The sequence below is a fragment of the Tachyglossus aculeatus genome, unplaced genomic scaffold (assembly GCF_015852505.1).
Source record: "Tachyglossus aculeatus isolate mTacAcu1 unplaced genomic scaffold, mTacAcu1.pri scaffold_131_arrow_ctg1, whole genome shotgun sequence".
Lineage (NCBI taxonomy): Eukaryota > Metazoa > Chordata > Mammalia > Monotremata > Tachyglossidae > Tachyglossus > Tachyglossus aculeatus.
This window is the reverse complement of record NW_024044860.1, coordinates 897,495-916,986: the sequence shown is the minus strand read 5'-3', so window position 1 is coordinate 916,986 and position 19,492 is coordinate 897,495. Positions and strand designations below refer to the sequence as shown.

The following is a 19,492-nucleotide window of genomic DNA, read 5'->3' as shown; positions in this document are numbered from 1 at the left end:
AAGTCCCGCTCACAGTCTAAAATCTACCATTTTAGATGCGCATAAAGCGTCTAATTAATAATAATAATAATAATAATAATAATGATGATGATGGTATTTGTTAGGCGCTTACTATCGTCATCAATCGCATTTATTGAGCGCTTCCTGTGGGCAGGGCACTGTACTGAGCGCTTGGGAAGTCCCGCTCACAGTCTAAAATCTACCATTTTAGATGTGCATCAAGCGTCTAATTGATAATAATAATAATGATAATAATAATAATAATAATAATGATGATGGTATTTGTTAGGCGCTTACTATCATCATCAATCGTATTTATTGAGCGCTTCCTGTGGGCAGGGCGCTGTACTGAGCGCTTGGGAAGTCCCGCTCACAGTCTAAAATCTACCGTTTTAGATGCACAGCAACCGTCTAATTAATAATAATAATAATAATGATGATGATGGTATTTGTTAGGCGCTTACTATCATCATCAATCGTATTTATTGAGCGCTTCCTGTGGGCAAGGCGCTGTACTGAGCGCTTGGGAAGTACCGCTCACAGTCTAAAATCTACCATTTTAGACGCGCATCAACCGTCTAATTAATAATAATAATAATAATAATAATAATAATGATGATGATGGTATTTGTTAGGCACTTACTATCATCATCAATTGTACTTATTGAGCGCTTCCTGTGGGCAGGGCACTGTACTGAGCGCTTGGGAAGTCCCGCTCACAGTCTAAAATCGACCATTTTAGATGCGCATCAAGCGTCTAATTAATAATAATAATAATAATGATGATGATGGTATTTGTTAGGCGCTTACTATCGTCATCAATCGTATTTATTGAGCGCTTCCTGTGGGCAGGGCACTGTACTGAGCGCTTGGGAAGTCCCGCTCACAGTCTAAAATCGACCATTTTAGACGCGCATCAAGCGTCTAATTAATAATAATAATAATACGGTCTAATTAATAATAATAATAATGATGATGGTATTTGTTAGGCGCTTGGTATCATCATCAATTGCATTTATTGAGCGCTTCCTGCGCGCAGGGCACTGTACTGAGCGCTTGGGAAGTCCCGCTCACAGTCTAAAATCTACCATTTTGGATGCGCATCAAGCGTCTAATTAATAATAATAATAATAATAATAATAATGATGATGATGGTATTTGTTAGGCGCTTACTATCGTCATCAATCGCATTTATTGAGCGCTTCCTGTGGGCAGGGCGCTGTACTGAGCGCTTGGGAAGTCCCTGCCCCGACAGTGGGCTCACGGTCTAAAATCTACCATTTTACATGTGCATCAAGCGTCTAATTAATAATAATAATAATACCGTCTAATTAATAATAATAATAATGATGATGGTATTTGTTAGGCGCTTGGTATCATCATCAATTGCATTCATTGAGCGCTTCCTGTGCGCAGGGCACTGTACTGAGCGCTTGGGAAGTCCCGCTCACAGTCTAAAATCGACCATTTTAGATGCGCATCAACCGTCTAATTAATAATAATAATAATAATAATAATAATAATGATGATGGTATTTGTTAGGTGCTTACTATCGTCATCAATCATATTTATTGAGCGCTTCCTGTGGGCAGGGCACTGTACTGAGCGCTTGGGAAGTCCCGCTCACAGTCTAAAATCTACCGTTTTAGATGTGCATCAACCGTCTAATTAATAATAATAATAATAATGATGATGATGGTATTTGTTAGGCGCTTACTATCATCACCAATCGTATTTATTGAGCGCTTCCTGCGGGCAGGGCGCTGTACTGAGCGCTTGGGACGTCCCGCTCACAGTCTAAAATCTACCATTTTAGACGTGCATCAAGCGTCTAATTAATAATAATAATAATAATGATGATGATGGTATTTGTTAGGCGCTTACTATCGTCATCAATCGTATTTATTGAGCGCTTCCTGTGGGCAGGGCACTGTACTGAGCGCTTGGGAAGTCCCGCTCACAGTCTACAATCTACCATTTTAGACGTGCATCAAGCGTCTAATTAATAATAATAATAATAATAATAATAATAATAATGATGATGATGGTATTTGTTAGGCGCTTACTATCGTCATCAATCGTATTTCTTGAGCGCTTCCTGTGGGCAGGGCACTGTACTGAGCGCTTGGGAAGTCCCGCTCACAGTCTAAAATCGACCATTTTAGATGCGCATCAACCGTCTAATTAATAATAATAATAATAATAATGATGATGATGGTATTTGTTAGGCGCTTACTATCGTCATCAATCGTATTTATTGAGCGCTTCCTGTGGGCAGGGCACTGTACTGAGCGCTTGGGAAGTCCCGCTCACAGTCTAAAATCGACCATTTTAGACGCGCATCAAGCGTCTAATTAATAATAATAATAATACGGTCTAATTAATAATAATAATAATGATGATGGTATTTGTTAGGCGCTTGGTATCATCATCAATTGCATTTATTGAGCACTTCCTGTGCGCAGGGCACTGTACTGAGCGCTTGGGAAGTCCCGCTCACAGTCTAAAATCTACCATTTTAGACGTGCATCAAGCGTCTAATTAATAATAATAATAATAATAATGATGATGATGGTATTTGTTAGGCGCTTACTATCGTCATCAATCGCATTTATTGAGCGCTTCCTGTGCGCAGGGCACTGTACTGAGCGCTTGGGAAGTCCCTGCCCGGCAGTGGGCTCACGGTCTAAAATCTACCATTTTAGAGGTGCATCAAGCGTCTAATTAATAATAATAATAATACCGTCTAATGAATAATAATAATAATAATAATGATGATGGTACTTGTTAGGCGCTTACTATCGTCATCAGTCGTAGTTATTGAGCGCTTCCTGTGGGCAGGGCGCTGTACTGAGCGCTTGGGAAGTCCCGCTCACAGTCTAAAATCTACCATTTTAGACGTGCATCAAGCGTCTAATTGATAATAATAATAATAATAATAATAATAATAATAATAATAATAATGATGGTATTTGTTAGGCGCTTACTATCGTCATCAATCGTATTTATTGAGCGCTTCCTGTGGGCAGGGCACTGTACTGAGCGCTTGGGAAGTCCCGCTCACAGTCTAAAATCGACCATTTTAGACGCGCATCAAGCGTCTAATTAATAATAATAATAATACGGTCTAATTAATAATAATAATAATGATGATGGTATTTGTTAGGCGCTTGGTATCATCATCAATTGCATTTATTGAGCGCTTCCTGTGCGCAGGGCACTGTACTGAGCGCTTGGGAAGTCCCGCTCACAGTCTAAAATCTACCATTTTGGATGCGCATCAAGCGTCTAATTAATAATAATAATAATAATAATAATAATGATGATGATGGTATTTGTTAGGCGCTTACTATGGTCATCAATCGCATTTATTGAGCGCTTCCTGTGGGCAGGGCGCTGTACTGAGCGCTTGGGAAGTCCCGCTCACAGTCTAAAATTTACCATTTTAGACGCGCATCAACCGTCTAATGAATAATAATAATAATAATAATAATAATAATAACGATGATGGTATTTGTTAGGCGCTTACTATCGTCATCAATCGTATTTATTGAGCGCTTCCTGTGGGCAGGGCACTGTACTGAGCGCTTGGGAAGTCCCGCTCACAGTCTAAAATCGACCATTTTAGATGCGCATCAACCGTCTAATTAGTAATAATAATAATAATAATGATGATGATGGTATTTGTTAGGCGCTTACTATCATCACCAATCGTATTTATTGAGCGCTTCCTGCGGGCAGGGCGCTGTACTGAGCGCTTGGGACGTCCCGCTCACAGTCTAAAATCTACCATTTTAGACGTGCATCAAGCGTCTAATTAATAATAATAATAATAATGATGATGATGGTATTTGTTAGGCGCTTACTATCGTCATCAATCGTATTTATTGAGCGCTTCCTGTGGGCAGGGCACTGTACTGAGCACTTGGGAAGTCCCGCTCACAGTCTAAAATCTACCATTTTAGATGCGCATCAAGCGTCTAATTGATAATAATAATAATAATGATGATGATGGTATTTGTTAGGCGCTTACTATCGTCATCAATCGCATTTATTGAGCGCTTCCTGTGGGCAGGGCGCTGTACTGAGCGCTTGGGAAGTCCCGCTCACAGTCTAAAATCTACCATTTTAGATGCGCATCAACCGTCTAATTGATAATAATAATAATAATGATGATGATGGTATTTGTTAGGCGCTTACTATCGTCATCAATCGTATTTATTGAGCGCTTCCTGTGGGCAGGGCACTGTACTGAGCGCTTGGGAAGTCCCGCTCACAGTCTAAAATCTACCATTTTAGATGCGCATCAACCGTCTAATTGATAATAATAATAATAATGATGATGATGGTATTTGTTAGGCGCTTACTATCGTCATCAATCGTATTTATTGAGCGCTTCCTGTGGGCAGGGCACTGTACTGAGCGCTTGGGAAGTCCCGCTCACAGTCTAAAATCTACCATTTTAGATGCGCATCAACCGTCTAATTGATAATAATAATAATAATGATGATGATGGTATTTGTTAGGCGCTTACTATCGTCATCAATCGTATTTATTGAGCGCTTCCTGTGCGCAGGGCGCTGTACTGAGCACTTGGGAAGTCCCGCTCACAGTCTAAAATCTACCATTTTAGATGCGCATCAACCGTCTAATTGATAATAATAATAATAATGATGATGATGGTATTTGTTAGGCGCTTACTATCGTCATCAATTGTATTTATTGAGCGCTTCCTGTGGGCAGGGCACTGTACTGAGCGCTTGGGAAGTCCCGCTCACAGTCTAAAATCTACCATTTTAGATGCGCATCAAGCGTCTAATTGATAATAATAATAATAATAATAATAATAATAATGATGATGGTATTTGTTAGGCGATTACTATCGTCATCAATCGTATTTATTGAGCGCTTCCTGTGGGCAGGGCACTGCACTGAGCGCTTGGGAAGTCCCGCTCACAGTCTAAAATCTACCATTTTTGATGTGCATCAACCGTCTAATTAATAATAATAATAGTAATAATGATGATGATGGTATTTGTTAGGCGCTTACTATCGTCATCAGTCGTATTTATTGAGCGCTTCCTGTGGGCAGGGCGCTGTACTGAGCGCTTGGGAAGTCCCTGCCCCGACAGTGGGCTCACAGTCTAAAATCTACCATTTTAGATGCGCATCAACCGTCTAATTAATAATAATAATAATAATGATGATGATGGTATTTGTTAGGCGCTTACTATCATCATCAATCCTATTTATTGAGCGCTATCTGTGTGTAGGGCGCTGTACTGAGCGCTTGGGAAGTCCCTGCCCGACAGTGGCCTCACAGTCTAAAATCTACCATTTTAGATGTGCATCAACCGTCTAATAATAATAATAATAATAATAATGATAATAATAATAATAATAATGATGATGGTATTTGTTAGGCGCTTACTATGTGCCAAGCACTGTTCTAAGCGCCGGGGAGGTTACAAGGTGACGGGGTTGTCCCCCGGGGGGCTCACGGTCTTCATCCCCATTTTACAGATGAGGGAACTGAGGCCCAGAGAATAATAATAATGATAAAGATGGCATTTATTAGGCGCTTACTATGTGCCAAGCACTGTATTAAGCGCCGGGGTGGTTACAAGGTGATGGGGTTGTCCCCGGGGGGCTCCCGGTCTTCATCCCCATTTGACAGATGAGGGAACTGAGGCCCGGAGAAGTGAAGTGACTGGCCCAAAGTCACCCAGCTGACAAGTGGAGGAGCCGGGATTCGAACCCACGACCTCGGGCTCCCAAGCCCAGGCTCTTTCCACTGAGCCACGCTGCTTCCCTATAATAATGGCATTTATTAGGCGCTTACTATGTGCCAAGCGCTGTTCTAAGCGCCGGGGAGGTCACAAGGTGATGGGGTTGTCCCCCGGGGGGCTCACGGTCTTCATCCCCATTTTACGGATGAGGGAACTGAGGCCCAGAGAATAATAATAATAATATTGACAGCATTTATTAAGCGCTTACTATGTGCCCAGCACTGTAGTAAGCGCCGGGGAGGTTACAAGGTGATGGGGTTGTCCCCCGGGGGGCTCACGGTCTTCATCCCCATTTTACGGATGAGGGAACTGAGGCCCAGAGAATAATAATAATAATAATGACGGCATTTATTAAGCGCTTACTCTGTGCCAAGCACTGTGCTAAGCGCTGGGGAGGTTGCAAGGTGATGAGGTTGGCCCTCGGGAGACTCACAGTCTTCATCCCCATTTTACAGATGAGGGAACTGAGGCCCAGATAATAATAATAATAATAATGACGGCATTTATTAAGCGCTTACTCTGTGCCAAGCACTGTTCTAAGCGCCAGGGAGGTTACAAGGTTATCAGTTTGTCCCCCGGGGGGCTCCCGGTCTTCATCCCCATTTTCCAGATGAGGCAACTGAGGCCCAGAGAAGGGAAGTGACCGGCCCCAAGTCACCCAGCTGACGATCGGCGGAGCCGGGATTCGAACCCGTGACCTCGGACTCCCAAGCCCGGGCGCTTTCCGCTGAGCCGCGCTGCTTCTCTGGCCTCTAACCGACCGGCTCATCGATCGATCTATCGACTTCCGGCCGACCGACTTATCGATTAATCTCTAATTGACCGACTTATCGATTAATCTCTAACCGACCGACTTATCGATTAATCTCTAACCGACCGACTTATCGATTAATCTCTAACCGACCGACCGATCGATCGACTGAGCCTCCGACCGACCGATCGATCGGCTGAGCCTCCGACCGACCGATCGATTGAGCCTCCGACCGACCAACTTATTGATCGAGCCTCCGACCGACTGGACCTCCGACCGACCGATCGACTGGACCTCCAACCGACTGATTGATCGATTGAGCCTCCGACCAACCGACCGATCGATCGACTGAGCCTCCGACTGACCGACTGATCGACTGAGCCTCCGACCGACCGATTGATCGATCGAGCCTCCAAACGACCAGTCGAGCGACTGGCCCTCCGACTGACCGATCGATCGACTGGACCTCCGACCAACTGATCGATCGACTGAGCCTCCGACCGAACGATCGATCGGCTGAGCCTCCGACCAACCAATCGATCGACTGAGCCTCCGACCGACCGACTGATCGATCGAGCCTCCGACTGACTGGACCTCCGACCGACCGATCGATCGACTGAGCCTCCAACTGACCGATCGATCGATTAAGCCTCCGACCGACCAATCGATCGACTGAGCCTCCGACCGACCGACTGAGCCTCCAACCAACCGATCGACTGAGCCTCCGACCGACCAACTGATCAATCGACTGAACCTCCAACCGACCAACTGATCAATCGACTGAGCCTCCGACCGACCGACTGATTGATCGACTGAGCCTCCGACCGACCGACTGATCAATCAACTAAGCCTCCGACCGACCTACTGATCGATCGAGCCTCCGACTGACCAGTCGATCGACTGGACCTCCGACCGACTGATCGATCGACTGGACCTCCGACCAACTGATCGATCGACTGAGCCTCCGACCGACTGATCGATCAACTGAGCCTCCGACTGACCAACCAATCGATCGACTGAGCGACTGATCGATCGACTGAGCCTCCGACCGACCGACATCGATTGAGCCACCGACCGATCGATCGACTGAACCTCCGACCGACCGATCGATCGACTGAACCTCCGACCAACCGATCGATCGACTGAGCCTCCGACCGACTGATCGATCAACTGAGCCTCCGACTGATCAACCAATCGATCGACTGAGCCTCCAACCGACCGATCGATCAACTGAGCCTCCGATCGATCGACTGAGCCTCCGACCAGCCAACTGATCAATTGATCGGCTGAGCCTCCGACCGACCGACTTATCGATTGAGCCTCCGACCGACCGATCGATCGACTGGACCTCCGACCGACCGATCGATCGACTGAACCTCCGACCGACCGATCGATCGACTGAGCCTCCGACCGACTGATCGATCAACTGAGCCTCCGACTGACCGACCGATCGATCGACTGAGCCTCCGACCGACCGATCGATCGACTGAGCCTCCGATCCGTCGACTGAGCCTCCGACCAGCCAACTGATCAATTGATCGGCTGAGCCTCCGACCAACCGACTGATCGATCGACTGAGCCTCCGACCGACCGACTTATCGATCGAGCCTCCGACCGACCGACTTATCGATCGAGCCTCCGACCGACTGACTTATTGATCGAGCCTCCGGCCGACCGATCGTCTGAGGCTCCAACCGACCGACTGATCGATCGACTGAGCCTCCGACCGATCGATCGACTGAGCCTCCGACCGACCGATCGATCGACTGAGCCTCCGCCCGCCCGACCAATCGACTGAGCCTCCGCCCGATCGACTGAGCCTCCGACCGACCGACTGATCGATCAACTGAGCCTCCGACCGACCGATTGACTGAGCCTCCGATCGATCGACTGAGCCTCCGACCGACCAACTGATCGATTGATCGACTGAGCCTCCGACCGACCGACCGATCGATCAACTGGACCTCCGACCGACCGATCGATCAACTGGACCTCCAACCGACCGACCGATCGACCGGACCTCCGACCAACTGATGGATCGACTGAGCCTCCAACCAACTGATCGATCAACTGAGCCTCCGACCGACCGATCGATCGAGCCTCCGACCAACTGATCGATCGATCGACTGAGCCTCCGACCGACTGATCGATCGACTGAGCCTCCGACCGACCGATCGACCGACTGAGCCTCCGACCGACCGATCGATCGACTGAGCCTCCGACTGACCGATCGATCAACTGAGCCTCCGACCGACCGATCGATCGACTGAGCCTCCAACCGACCGACTGATCAATCAACTGAGCCTCCGACTGAGCCTCCGATCGATCAGCTGAGGCTCCGACCGACCAACTGATCGATTGATCGACTGAGCCTCCGACCGACCGATCGATCGACTGAGCCTCCGACCGACCGACTTATCGATCGAGCCTCCGACCGACCGACTTATCGATCGAGCCTCCAACCGACCGATCGATCGACTGAGCCTCCGACCCACCAACGAAGCAGCGTGGCTCAGTGGAAAGCGCCCGGGCTTTGGAGTCCGAGGTCACGGGTTCAAATCCCGGCTCTGCCAATTGCCAGCTGTGTGACTTTGGGCGAGTCACTTCCCTTCTCTGGGCCTCAGTTCCCTCATCTGGAAAATGGGGATGAAGACCGGGAGCCCCCCGGGGGACAACCCCATCACCTTGTAACCTCTCCGGCGCTTAGAACAGTGCTTGGCACATAGTAAGTGCTTAATAAAATGACACTATCATTATTATTATTATTATTATTGTTATTATTATTATTATTCTTGTCACCCAGTGCTTAGAATAGTGCTTGGCACATACTAAGCGCTTAACAAATCCCTTCATTATGATTATTATTGTTACCCAGTGCTTGGCACATAGTAAGCGCTTAACAAATCCCATCATTATTATTATTACTGTTACCCAGTGCTTGGCACATAGTAAGCGCTTAACAAATACCATCGTTATTATTATTATTATTGTTACCCAGTGCTTGGCATATAGTAAGCGCTTAACAAATCCCATCATCATTATTATTATTATTACCCAGTGTTTGGCACATAGTAAGCGCTTAACAAATACCATCATCATTATTATTATTATTATTGTTACCCAGCGCTTGGCATATAGTAAGTGCTTAACAAATCCCATCATCATTATTATTATTACTATTATTATTATTGTTACCCAGTGCTTGGCACATAGTAAGCGCTTAACAAATCCCATCATCATTATTATTATTATTGTTACCCTGTGCTTGGCATATAGTAAGTGCTTAATAAATCCCATCATCATTATTATTATTATTGTTACCCAGTGCTTGGCACATAGTAAGCGCTTAACAAATCCCATCATTATTATCATTATTACAGTTACCCAGTGCTTGGCACATAGTAGGCGCTTAACAAATACCACCGTCATTATTATCATTATTATTATCGTTACCCAGTGCTTGGCTCATAGTAAGCACTTAATAAATCCCATCATTATTATTATTACTGTTACCCAGTGCTTGGCATATAGTAAGCGCTTAATAAATCCCATCATTATTATTGTTACCGTTACCCAGTGCTTGGCATATAGTAAGCGCTTAACAAATCCCATCATTATTATTATTGTTACCCAGTGCTTGGCACATAGTAAGCGCTTAATAAATCCCATCATCATTATTATAATTATTGTTACCCTGCCCTTGGCATATAGTAAGCGCTTAACAAATCCCATCATTATTATCATTATTACTGTTACCCAGTGCCTGGCACATAGTAAGCGCTTAACAAATACCATCATTATTATTATTATTATTGTTACCCAGTGCTTGGCATATAGTAAGCGCTTAACAAATCCCATCATTATTATTACTGTTACCCAGAGCTTGGCACATAGTAAGCGCTTAATAAATCCCATCATTATTATTATTACTGTTACCCAGTGCTTGGCACATAGTAAACGCTTAACAAATCCCATCATTATTATTATTACTGTTACCCAGTGCTTGGCACATAGTAAGCGCTTAATAAATCCCATCATTATTATTATTGTTACCCAGTGTTTGGCACATAGTAAGCGCTTAACAAATCCCATCATTATTATTACTACTGTTACCCAGTGCTTGGCACATAGTAAGCGCTTAACAAATCCCATCATTATTATTATTATTATTATTATTGTTACCCAGTGCTTGGCACATAGTAAGCGCTTAACAAATCCCATCATTATTATCATTATTACTGTTACCCAGTGCCTGGCACATAGTAAGCGCTTAACAAATACCATCATTATTATTATTATTATTGTTACTCAGTGCTTGGCACATAGTAAGCGCTTAATAAATCCCATCATTATTATTACTGTTACCCAGTGCTTGGCACATAGTAAACACTTAACAAATCCCATCATTATTATTATTACTGTTACCCAGTGCTTGGCACATAGTAAGCGCTTAATAAATCCCATCATTATTATTATTGTTACCCAGTGCTTGGCACATAGTAAGCGCTTAACAAATCCCATCATTATTATTATTATTGTTGTTACCCAGTGTTTGGCACATAGTAAGCGCTTAACAAATCCCATCATTATTATTACTACTGTTACCCAGCGCTTGGCACATAGTAAGCGCTTAACAAATACCATCATTATTATTATTATTACTGTTACCCAGTGCTTGGCACATAGTAAGCGCTTAACAAATCCCATCATTATTATTATTACTGTTACCCAGTGCTTGGCACATAGTAAGCGCTTAACAAATACCATCATTATTATTATTATTATTGTTACCCAGTGCTTGGCACATAGTAAGCGCTTAATAAATCCCATCATCATTATTATAATTATTGTTACCCTGTGCTTGGCATATAGTAAGCGCTTAACAAATCCCATCATCATTATTATTATTACCGTTGCCCAATGCTTAGCATATAGTAAGCGCTTAACAAATCCCATCATCATTAGTATTATTACTGTTACCCAGCACTTGGCACATAGTAAGCGCTTAATAAATACCATCATTATTATTATTATTTTTACCCAGTGCTTGGCACATAGTAAGCGCTTAATAAATCTCATCATTATTATTATTGTTACCCAGTGCTTGGCACATAGTAAGCGCTTAACAAATCCCATCATTATTATTATTATTGTTACCCAGTGCTTGGCATATAGTAAGCGCTTAACAAATACCATCATTATTATTATTATTACTGTTGCCCAATGCTTGGCACAGAGTAAGCGCTTAACAGACACCGTTATCGTTAATATTATGATGATGATGTCATTATTATGACGAAGACTATGTGCTTGGCACAGATTAAGCGCTAAAACACCATTATCGTTAATATGATGATGTCATCATTATGATGATGATGACCATGTGCTTGGCACAGAGTAAGCGCTTAACAGACGCCGTTATCGTTAATATTATGAGGATGATGTCATTATTATGACGATGACCATGTGCTTGGCACAGATTAAGCGTTTCAACACCATTATCGTTAATATGATGATGATGATGTCATTATCATGATGATGATGACTATGTGCTTGGCACAGAGTAAGCGCTTAACAGATGCCGTTATCGTTAATATTATGATGATGATGGTGATGTCATCATTATTATGATGATGATGATGACTATGTGCTTGGCACAGATTAGGCGCTTGACAGACACCGTTATCATTTATATTACTATGGTGATGATGTCATTATTATTACGATGTGCTTGGCACAGAGTAAGCACTTAACCGATACCATTATCGTTATGATGATGATGATGATGACGATGATCCCATCATTATGATGATGATGACAGTGCTTGGCACAGAGTAAGCACTTAACAGATACCATTATCGTTAATGTTACGATGATGATGACGTCATTATTATGATGATGATGACTATGTGCTTGGCACAGAGTAAGCGCTTAATAGATACCATTATCGTTAATATGATGATGATGATGTCATTATTATGATGATGGCGACTATGTGCTTGGCACAGAGTAAGAGCTTGACACCGTTATCATTAATATTATGATGATGATGATGTCATTATTATTCTGATGTGCTTGACACAGAGTAAGCGCTTAAAAGATACCATTATCTTTATTATGATGATGATGATGACGATGATGTCATCATTATTATGATGATGACCACGTGCTTGGCACAGAGTAAGCGCTTAACAGATACCGTTATCGTTGCTATTATAATGATGATGATGATGTCATTATCATTATATGCTTGACCCAGAGTAAGCGCTTAACAGATACCATTATCGTGATGATGACGATGATGTCATTATTATGATGATGATGACTGTGTGCTTGGCACAGAGTACGAGCTTAACAGATACCATTATCATTAATATTATGATGATGATGTCATTATTATTAGCACAGAGTAAGCGCTTAAAAGATACCATTATCGTTATTATGATGATGATGATGATGACGATGATGTCATCATTACTATGATGATGACTATGTGCTTGGCACAAAGTGCTTAGCAGATACCATTATCGTTAATATTATGATGATGATGATGATGTCATCTAAGCGCTTAACAGATACCATTATTGTTAATATTATGGTGTCATTATTATTATGATATGCTTGACAGAGTAAGCGCTTAACAGATACCATTATTGTTAATATTATGATGTCATTATCATTATGATATGCTTGACACAGAGTAAGCGCTTAACAGATACCATTATCGTTATTATGCCGATGATGATGTCATTATTATGATGATGACGACTATGTGCTTGGCACAGAGTAAGCGCTTAACAGACACCGTTATTGCTAATAGTATGATGATGATGATGATGTCATTATTATTATTACGATGTGCTTGGCACAGAGTGAGCGCTGAACAGATACCATTATTGTTAACGTTATGATGATGATGATGTCATTATTATTATTACGATGTGCTTGGCACAGAGTAAGCGCTTAACAGATACCATTATTGTTAATATTATGATGTCATTATTATCATTATGATGTGCTTGGCACAGATTAAGCGCTTAACAGATACCATTCTTGTTAATATTATGATGTCATTTATTAATTACGATATGCTTGACACAGAGTAAGCGCTTAACAGATACCATTATTAATATTATGATGATGTCATTATTATTATGATATGCCTGACACAGAGTAAGCGCTTAACAGATACCATTATCATTATCATGATGATGATGATATTATTATGATGACGACGACTATGTGCTTTGCACAGAGTAAGCGCTTAACAGACACCGTTATTGCTAATAGTACGATGATGATGATGTCATTATTATTATTACGATGTGCTTGGCACAGAGTAAGCGCTTAACAGACACCATTATTGTTAATATTATGATGTAATTATCATTATGATATGCTTGACACAGAGTAAGCGCTTAACAGATACCATTATCGCTATTATGATGATGATGTCATTATTAGGATGATAATGACTATGTGCTTGGCACAGAGTAAGCGCTTAACAGACACTGTTATTGTTAATAGTATGACGATGATGATGTCATTATTATTATTACGATGTGCTTGGCACAGATTAAGCGCTTAACAGATACCATTATTGTTAATATTATGATGATGTCATTATTATTATGATGTGCTTGACACAGAGTAAGCGCTTAACAGATACCATTATCGGTATTATGATGATGATGATGTCATTATCATGATGATGACGACTATGTGCTTGGCACAGAGTAAGCGCTTTAACAGACACTGTTGTTGTTAATATTATGATGATGATGATGACGTCATTATTATCATTACGATGTGCTTGGCACAGAGTAAGCGCTTAACAGATACCATTACTGTTAATATCATGATGTCATTATTATCACTATGATGTGCTTGGCACAGATTAAGCGCTTAACAGATACCATTATTGTTAATATTATGATGTCATTTATTATTACGATATGCTTGACACAGAGTAAGCGCTTAACAGATATCATTATTGTTAATATTATGATGTCATTATTATCATTATTATGTGCTTGGCACAGAGTAAGCGCTTAACAGATACCATTATCATTATCATGATGATGATGATATTATTATGATGATGACGACTATGTGCTTTGCACAGAGTAAGCGCTTAACAGACACCATTATTGCTAATAGTATGATGATGATGATGTCATTATTATTATCACGACGTGCTTGGCACAGAGTAAGCGCTGAGCAGATCCCATTATTGTTAATATTGTGATGTCATTATTATTACGATATGCTTGACACAGAGTAAGCGCTTAACAGATACCATTATCGCTATTATGATGATGATGTCATTATCATGATGATGACGACTATGTGCTTGGCACAGAGTAAGCGCTTTAACAGACACCGTTGTTGTTAATATTATGATGATGATGATGACGTCATTATTATCATTACGACGTGCTTGGCACAGAGTAAGCGCTGAACAGATACCATTACTGTTAATATCATGATGTCATTATTATCATTATGATGTGCTTGGCACAGATTAAGCGCTTAACAGATACCATAATTGTTAATATTATGATGTCATTTATTATAACGATATGCTTGACACAGAGTAAGCGCTTAACAGATATCATTATTGTTAATATTATGATGTCATTATTATCATTATGATGTGCTTGGCACAGAGTAAGCGCTTAACAGATACCATTATCATTATCATGATGATGATGATATTATTATGATGATGACGACTATGTGCTTTGCACAGAGTAAGCGCTTAACAGACACCATTATTGCTAATAGTATGATGATGATGTCATTATTATTATCACGACGTGCTTGGCACAGAGTAAACGCTGAGCAGATCCCATTATTGTTAATATTATGATGTCATTATTATTACGATATGCTTGACACAGAGTAAGCGCTTAACAGATACCATTATCGCTATTATGATGATGATGTCATTATCATGATGATGACGACTATGTGCTTGGCACAGAGTAAGCGCTTTAACAGACACCATTACTGTTAATATTATGATGACATTATTATCATGATATGCTTGACACAGAGTAAGCGCTTGACACCCTTATCGTTATGATGATGATGATGATGATGATGTCATTATCATGACGATGACGACTATGTGCTTGGCACAGAGTAAGCGCTTCACAGATACCATTACTGTTAATATCATGACGATGATGATGATGACGTCATCACTATGATGACGATATGCTTGGCACAGAGTAAGCGCTGAACAGATACCATTATCGTTAATGTTATGATGATGATGATGACGTCATCATTATGATGATGATATGCTTGGCACAGAGGAAGCGCTGAACAGATACCATTATCGTTAATGTCATGATGATGATGATGATGTCATTATGATGATGATGGTGACCGTTATGATGGTGATGTCATGATGATGATGGTGATGTCATGAGGATGATGACGATGACGTCATCACCACCCCAACGACCGGGCCGCTTACCTCCGCGGATGAATCCGTTGGTGGCGATGGCGGAGGTGGAGAGGCCGGTGATGGTGGTGACCACGGTGGCCATGACGATGACCAGCACGGACAGCCCTGGGGGGCGCGGGGGGGAGACACGCGGGGTCCGCGGGGGGCTGGGGGAGACGCCACCCCGTCCCCCCCCGTCCCCCCCCCCCCCACGGGTCCGGACGGACGGACGGACGCACCGATGCCGGCCTGGCCGACGATCCAGGAGAGGCGGATGAACAGCATGACGCCCCATATGTTCAGCATGCAGCGCACCTGCGGAGGGTGGGGGGGACCGCGCGGGATGGACACGCGCCCACACGCGTGTCCGGCAACACGCCTGGGGGCGGAGGGGGGGGGGCGGGAGGCGGGGCCTCGGGGGTCCTGGGGCGGGGTCGGAGGTCAGGGGAGGGGGCCAGGAGCGGGGGGGGGGGGGAGCCTCAGGGGTCCTGGGGTGGGGTCGAAGGTCAGCGTGGGAGGTCAAGGGTCAGGGGCTCGGGAGCCCGGACCTCGGGGGGCCCTGGGGTGGGGTCAAAGGGCAGGGCGAGGGGTCAAGGGTCAGGGGGAGGGGCTCGGGAGCCGGGGGTGGGACCTCGGGGGGTCCTGGGGTGGGGTCAAAGGGCAGGGGGAGGGGGGGTCAAAGGGTTAGGGGAGGGGCTTAGGAGCAGGGGTGGGACCTCGGTGGGGTCAAAGGTCAGAGGAAGAGGGGGGTGAAAGGGTTAGGGGCTCGGGAGCAGGGCCGGGACCTCGGGGGTCCTGGTCTGGGGTCAAAGGTCAGGGTGAGAGGCCAAGGGTCGGGGGAGGGTTCGGGGGAGGAGCTCGGGAGCGGAGCCTCGGGGGTCCCGGGGTGAGGTCAAGGGTCAGGGCGAGAGGTCAGAGGGTCAGGGGGCAGGGGCTCGGGAGCCGGGGGTGGGACCTCGGGGGTCCTGGGGTGGGGTCAAAGGGCAGGGCGAGGGGTCAAGGGTCAGGGGGAGGGGCTCCGGAGCTGGGGGTGGGACCTCGGGGGGTCCGGGGGTGGGGTCAAAGGTCAGGGGAAGAGGGGGTCAAAGGGTCAGGGGGAGGGGCCCGGGAGCAGGGGTGGGACCTCGGGGGTCCTGGGGTGGGGTCAAAGGTCAGAGGAAGGGGGGGTCAAAGGTTAAGGGGAGGGGCTCAGGAGCAGGGGTGGGACCTCGGGGGTCCTGGGGTGGGGTCAAAGGTCAGAGGAAGGGGGGGTGAAAGGGCTAGGGGCACGGGAGCAGGGGTGGGACCTCGGGGGTCCTGGGGTGGGGTCAAAGGTCAGAGGAAGGGGGGGTCAAAGGTTAAGGGGAGGGGCTCGGGAGCAGGGGGTGGGACCTCGGGGGTCCTGGGGTGGGGTCAAAGGTCAGAGGAAGGGGGGGTGAAAGGGCTAGGGGCACGGGAGCAGGGGTGGGACCTCGGGGGTCCTGGGGTGGGGTCAAAGGTCAGAGGAAGGGGGGGTCAAAGGTTAAGGGGAGGGGCTCGGGAGCAGGGGGTGGGACCTCGGGGGTCCTGGGTGGGGTCAAAGGTCAGGGTGAGAGGCCAAGGGTCGGGGAGAGGGTCTGGGGAGGAGCTCGGGAGCGGAGCCTCGGGGGTCCCGGGGTGGGGTCAAGGGTCAGGGGGAGAGGTCAGAGGGTCAGGGGGAGGGGCTCGGGAGCCGGGGGTGGGACCTCGGGGGCCCTGGGTGGGGTCAAAGGTCAGAGGAAGAGGGGGTCAAAGGGATGGGGGAGGGGCTCGGGAGCAGGGGGTGGGAGCTCGGTGGGGTCAAAGGTCAGAGGAAGAGGGGGTCAAAGGGTTAGGGGCACGGGAGCAGGGGTGGGACCTCGGGGGTCCTGGGGTGGGGTCAAAGGTCAGAGGAAGGGGGGTCAAAGGGTCAGGGGGACGGGCTCGGGAGCAGGGGTGGGACCTCGGGGGTCCTGGGGCGGGGTCCAAGGTCAGAGGAAGGAGGTCAAGGGTTAATGGGAGGAGCTCGGGAGCAGGGGTGGGACCTCGGGGGTCCTGGGGTGGGGTCAAAGGTCAGGGTGAGAGGCCAAGGGTCGGGGAGGGGGTCGGGGAGGAGCTCCGGAGTGGAGCCTTGGGGGTCCTGGGGTGAGGTCAAGGGTCAGGGTATGAGGTCAAGGGTCAGGGGCTTGGGAGCAGGGCCTCAGGGGGCCTGGGGGCGAGGTCAAGGGTCGGGGTGAGAGGTCAAGGGTCAGGGGCTTGGGAGCAGGGAGTGGAACCTCAGGGGTCGTGGGGCGAGGTCAAAGGTCAGGGTGAGAGGTCAAGGGTCGGGGGAGGAGCTCGGGAGCGGAGCCTCGGGGGCCCTGGGGGCGAGGTCAAAGGTCAGGGCGAGTGGTCAAAGGGTCAGGGGCTTGGGAGCAGGGCCTCAGCGGGCCTGGGGGTGGGGTCAAAGGTCAGAGGGAGAGGTCAAGGGTCGGGGGAGGGGCTTGGGAGCCGAGCCTCAGGGGTCCTGGGGGGTAAGGTCAAAGGTCAGGGTGAGAGGGCAAAGGGCCAGGGGCTTGGGAGCAGGGCCTCAGGGGTCGTGGGGCGAGGTCAAAGCTCAGGGTGAGAGGTCAAGGGTCAGGGGGAGGGGCTCGGGAGCCGGGGGTGGAGCCTCCGGGGTCCCAGGGTGGGGTCAAAGGTCAGGGGGAGGGGGGGTCTAGGGATGGGAATTGGGAGGAGGGGCGGGGCCTCGCTGGTCCGTTGTGGGGTCAAAGGTCAGGGGAAGGGGCTCGGGAGCAGGGGTCAAGGTCAAGGGTCACGGGGAAGGGTCCGGGGGTTGGGAGAGGGGCCCGGGGGGGGTGGGGGGGTGTGGCCTCGGTGGCCCAGGGGGTGGGGTCAAAGGTCAGGGGGAGGGGCTGGGGAGACGGGGAGGGGTCAAGGGTCACGGGGTTGGGAGGGGGCCCGGGGGCGGGGTCAAGGGCCAGGGGTCGGGCCCCCGGGCCCCCGGCTGGTTACCAGGACGCCCTTGACCCATCCGAACTTGACGAGGCCCTTGGCGTCGGGCCCCGCGGGGCCGGCGGGCGCGGGCTCGCGCGGGGCCGACGCCTCCTCTCCGTTGGCGAACCCGTCCTCCGCGGGCGCCTGCCGCGCCGACACACGGGGAGAGAGGGGGGGAGAGGGGGGGAGAGATGCCGCCCGTCACCGCCTGACCTTTGACCCCCCAACCGGCGGTCGACACCTCCTTCCGACCCCAGACCGCCGCCACCCCCGCCCCACCGCTCCCGCCGACCCCCCCGACTGGTCGACACCTCCATCCGACCCCAGAACAGCGGTCACCATTACCCCGCCTGACCTCTGACCCCTCTTAACCCCCGCCACCGCTCCCGACCCCCTTCTCCAGCAGTCGAGGCCTCCGTCCAACCCCAGAACACCAGTCACCTCCGCCCCGCCTGACCTTTGACCCCCCCTTGACCCCTGCCACTGCTCCCAACGACCCCCCTCCACCGGTCGACACCTCTGTCTGACCCCAGAACACCGGTC

The 19,492-nt window shown here is 47.3% G+C and overlaps 1 protein-coding gene across 1 annotated transcript in view; it reads right to left on the bottom strand.

The window, feature by feature from the left end:
- The window catches only part of SLC12A2 (solute carrier family 12 member 2), a 139,749-nt gene that overhangs the window by 103,631 nt on the left and 16,626 nt on the right, over positions 1-19,492 (bottom strand). Inside the window, exons 2-4 of the mRNA XM_038742553.1 lie at positions 18,968-19,093; positions 16,237-16,312; positions 16,028-16,123 (exon numbers count right to left, since the gene is read on the bottom strand). Of these exons, the coding sequence (XP_038598481.1) occupies positions 16,028-16,123; positions 16,237-16,312; positions 18,968-19,093 (298 nt within the window). The remainder of the gene's footprint in view (positions 1-16,027; positions 16,124-16,236; positions 16,313-18,967; positions 19,094-19,492) is intronic.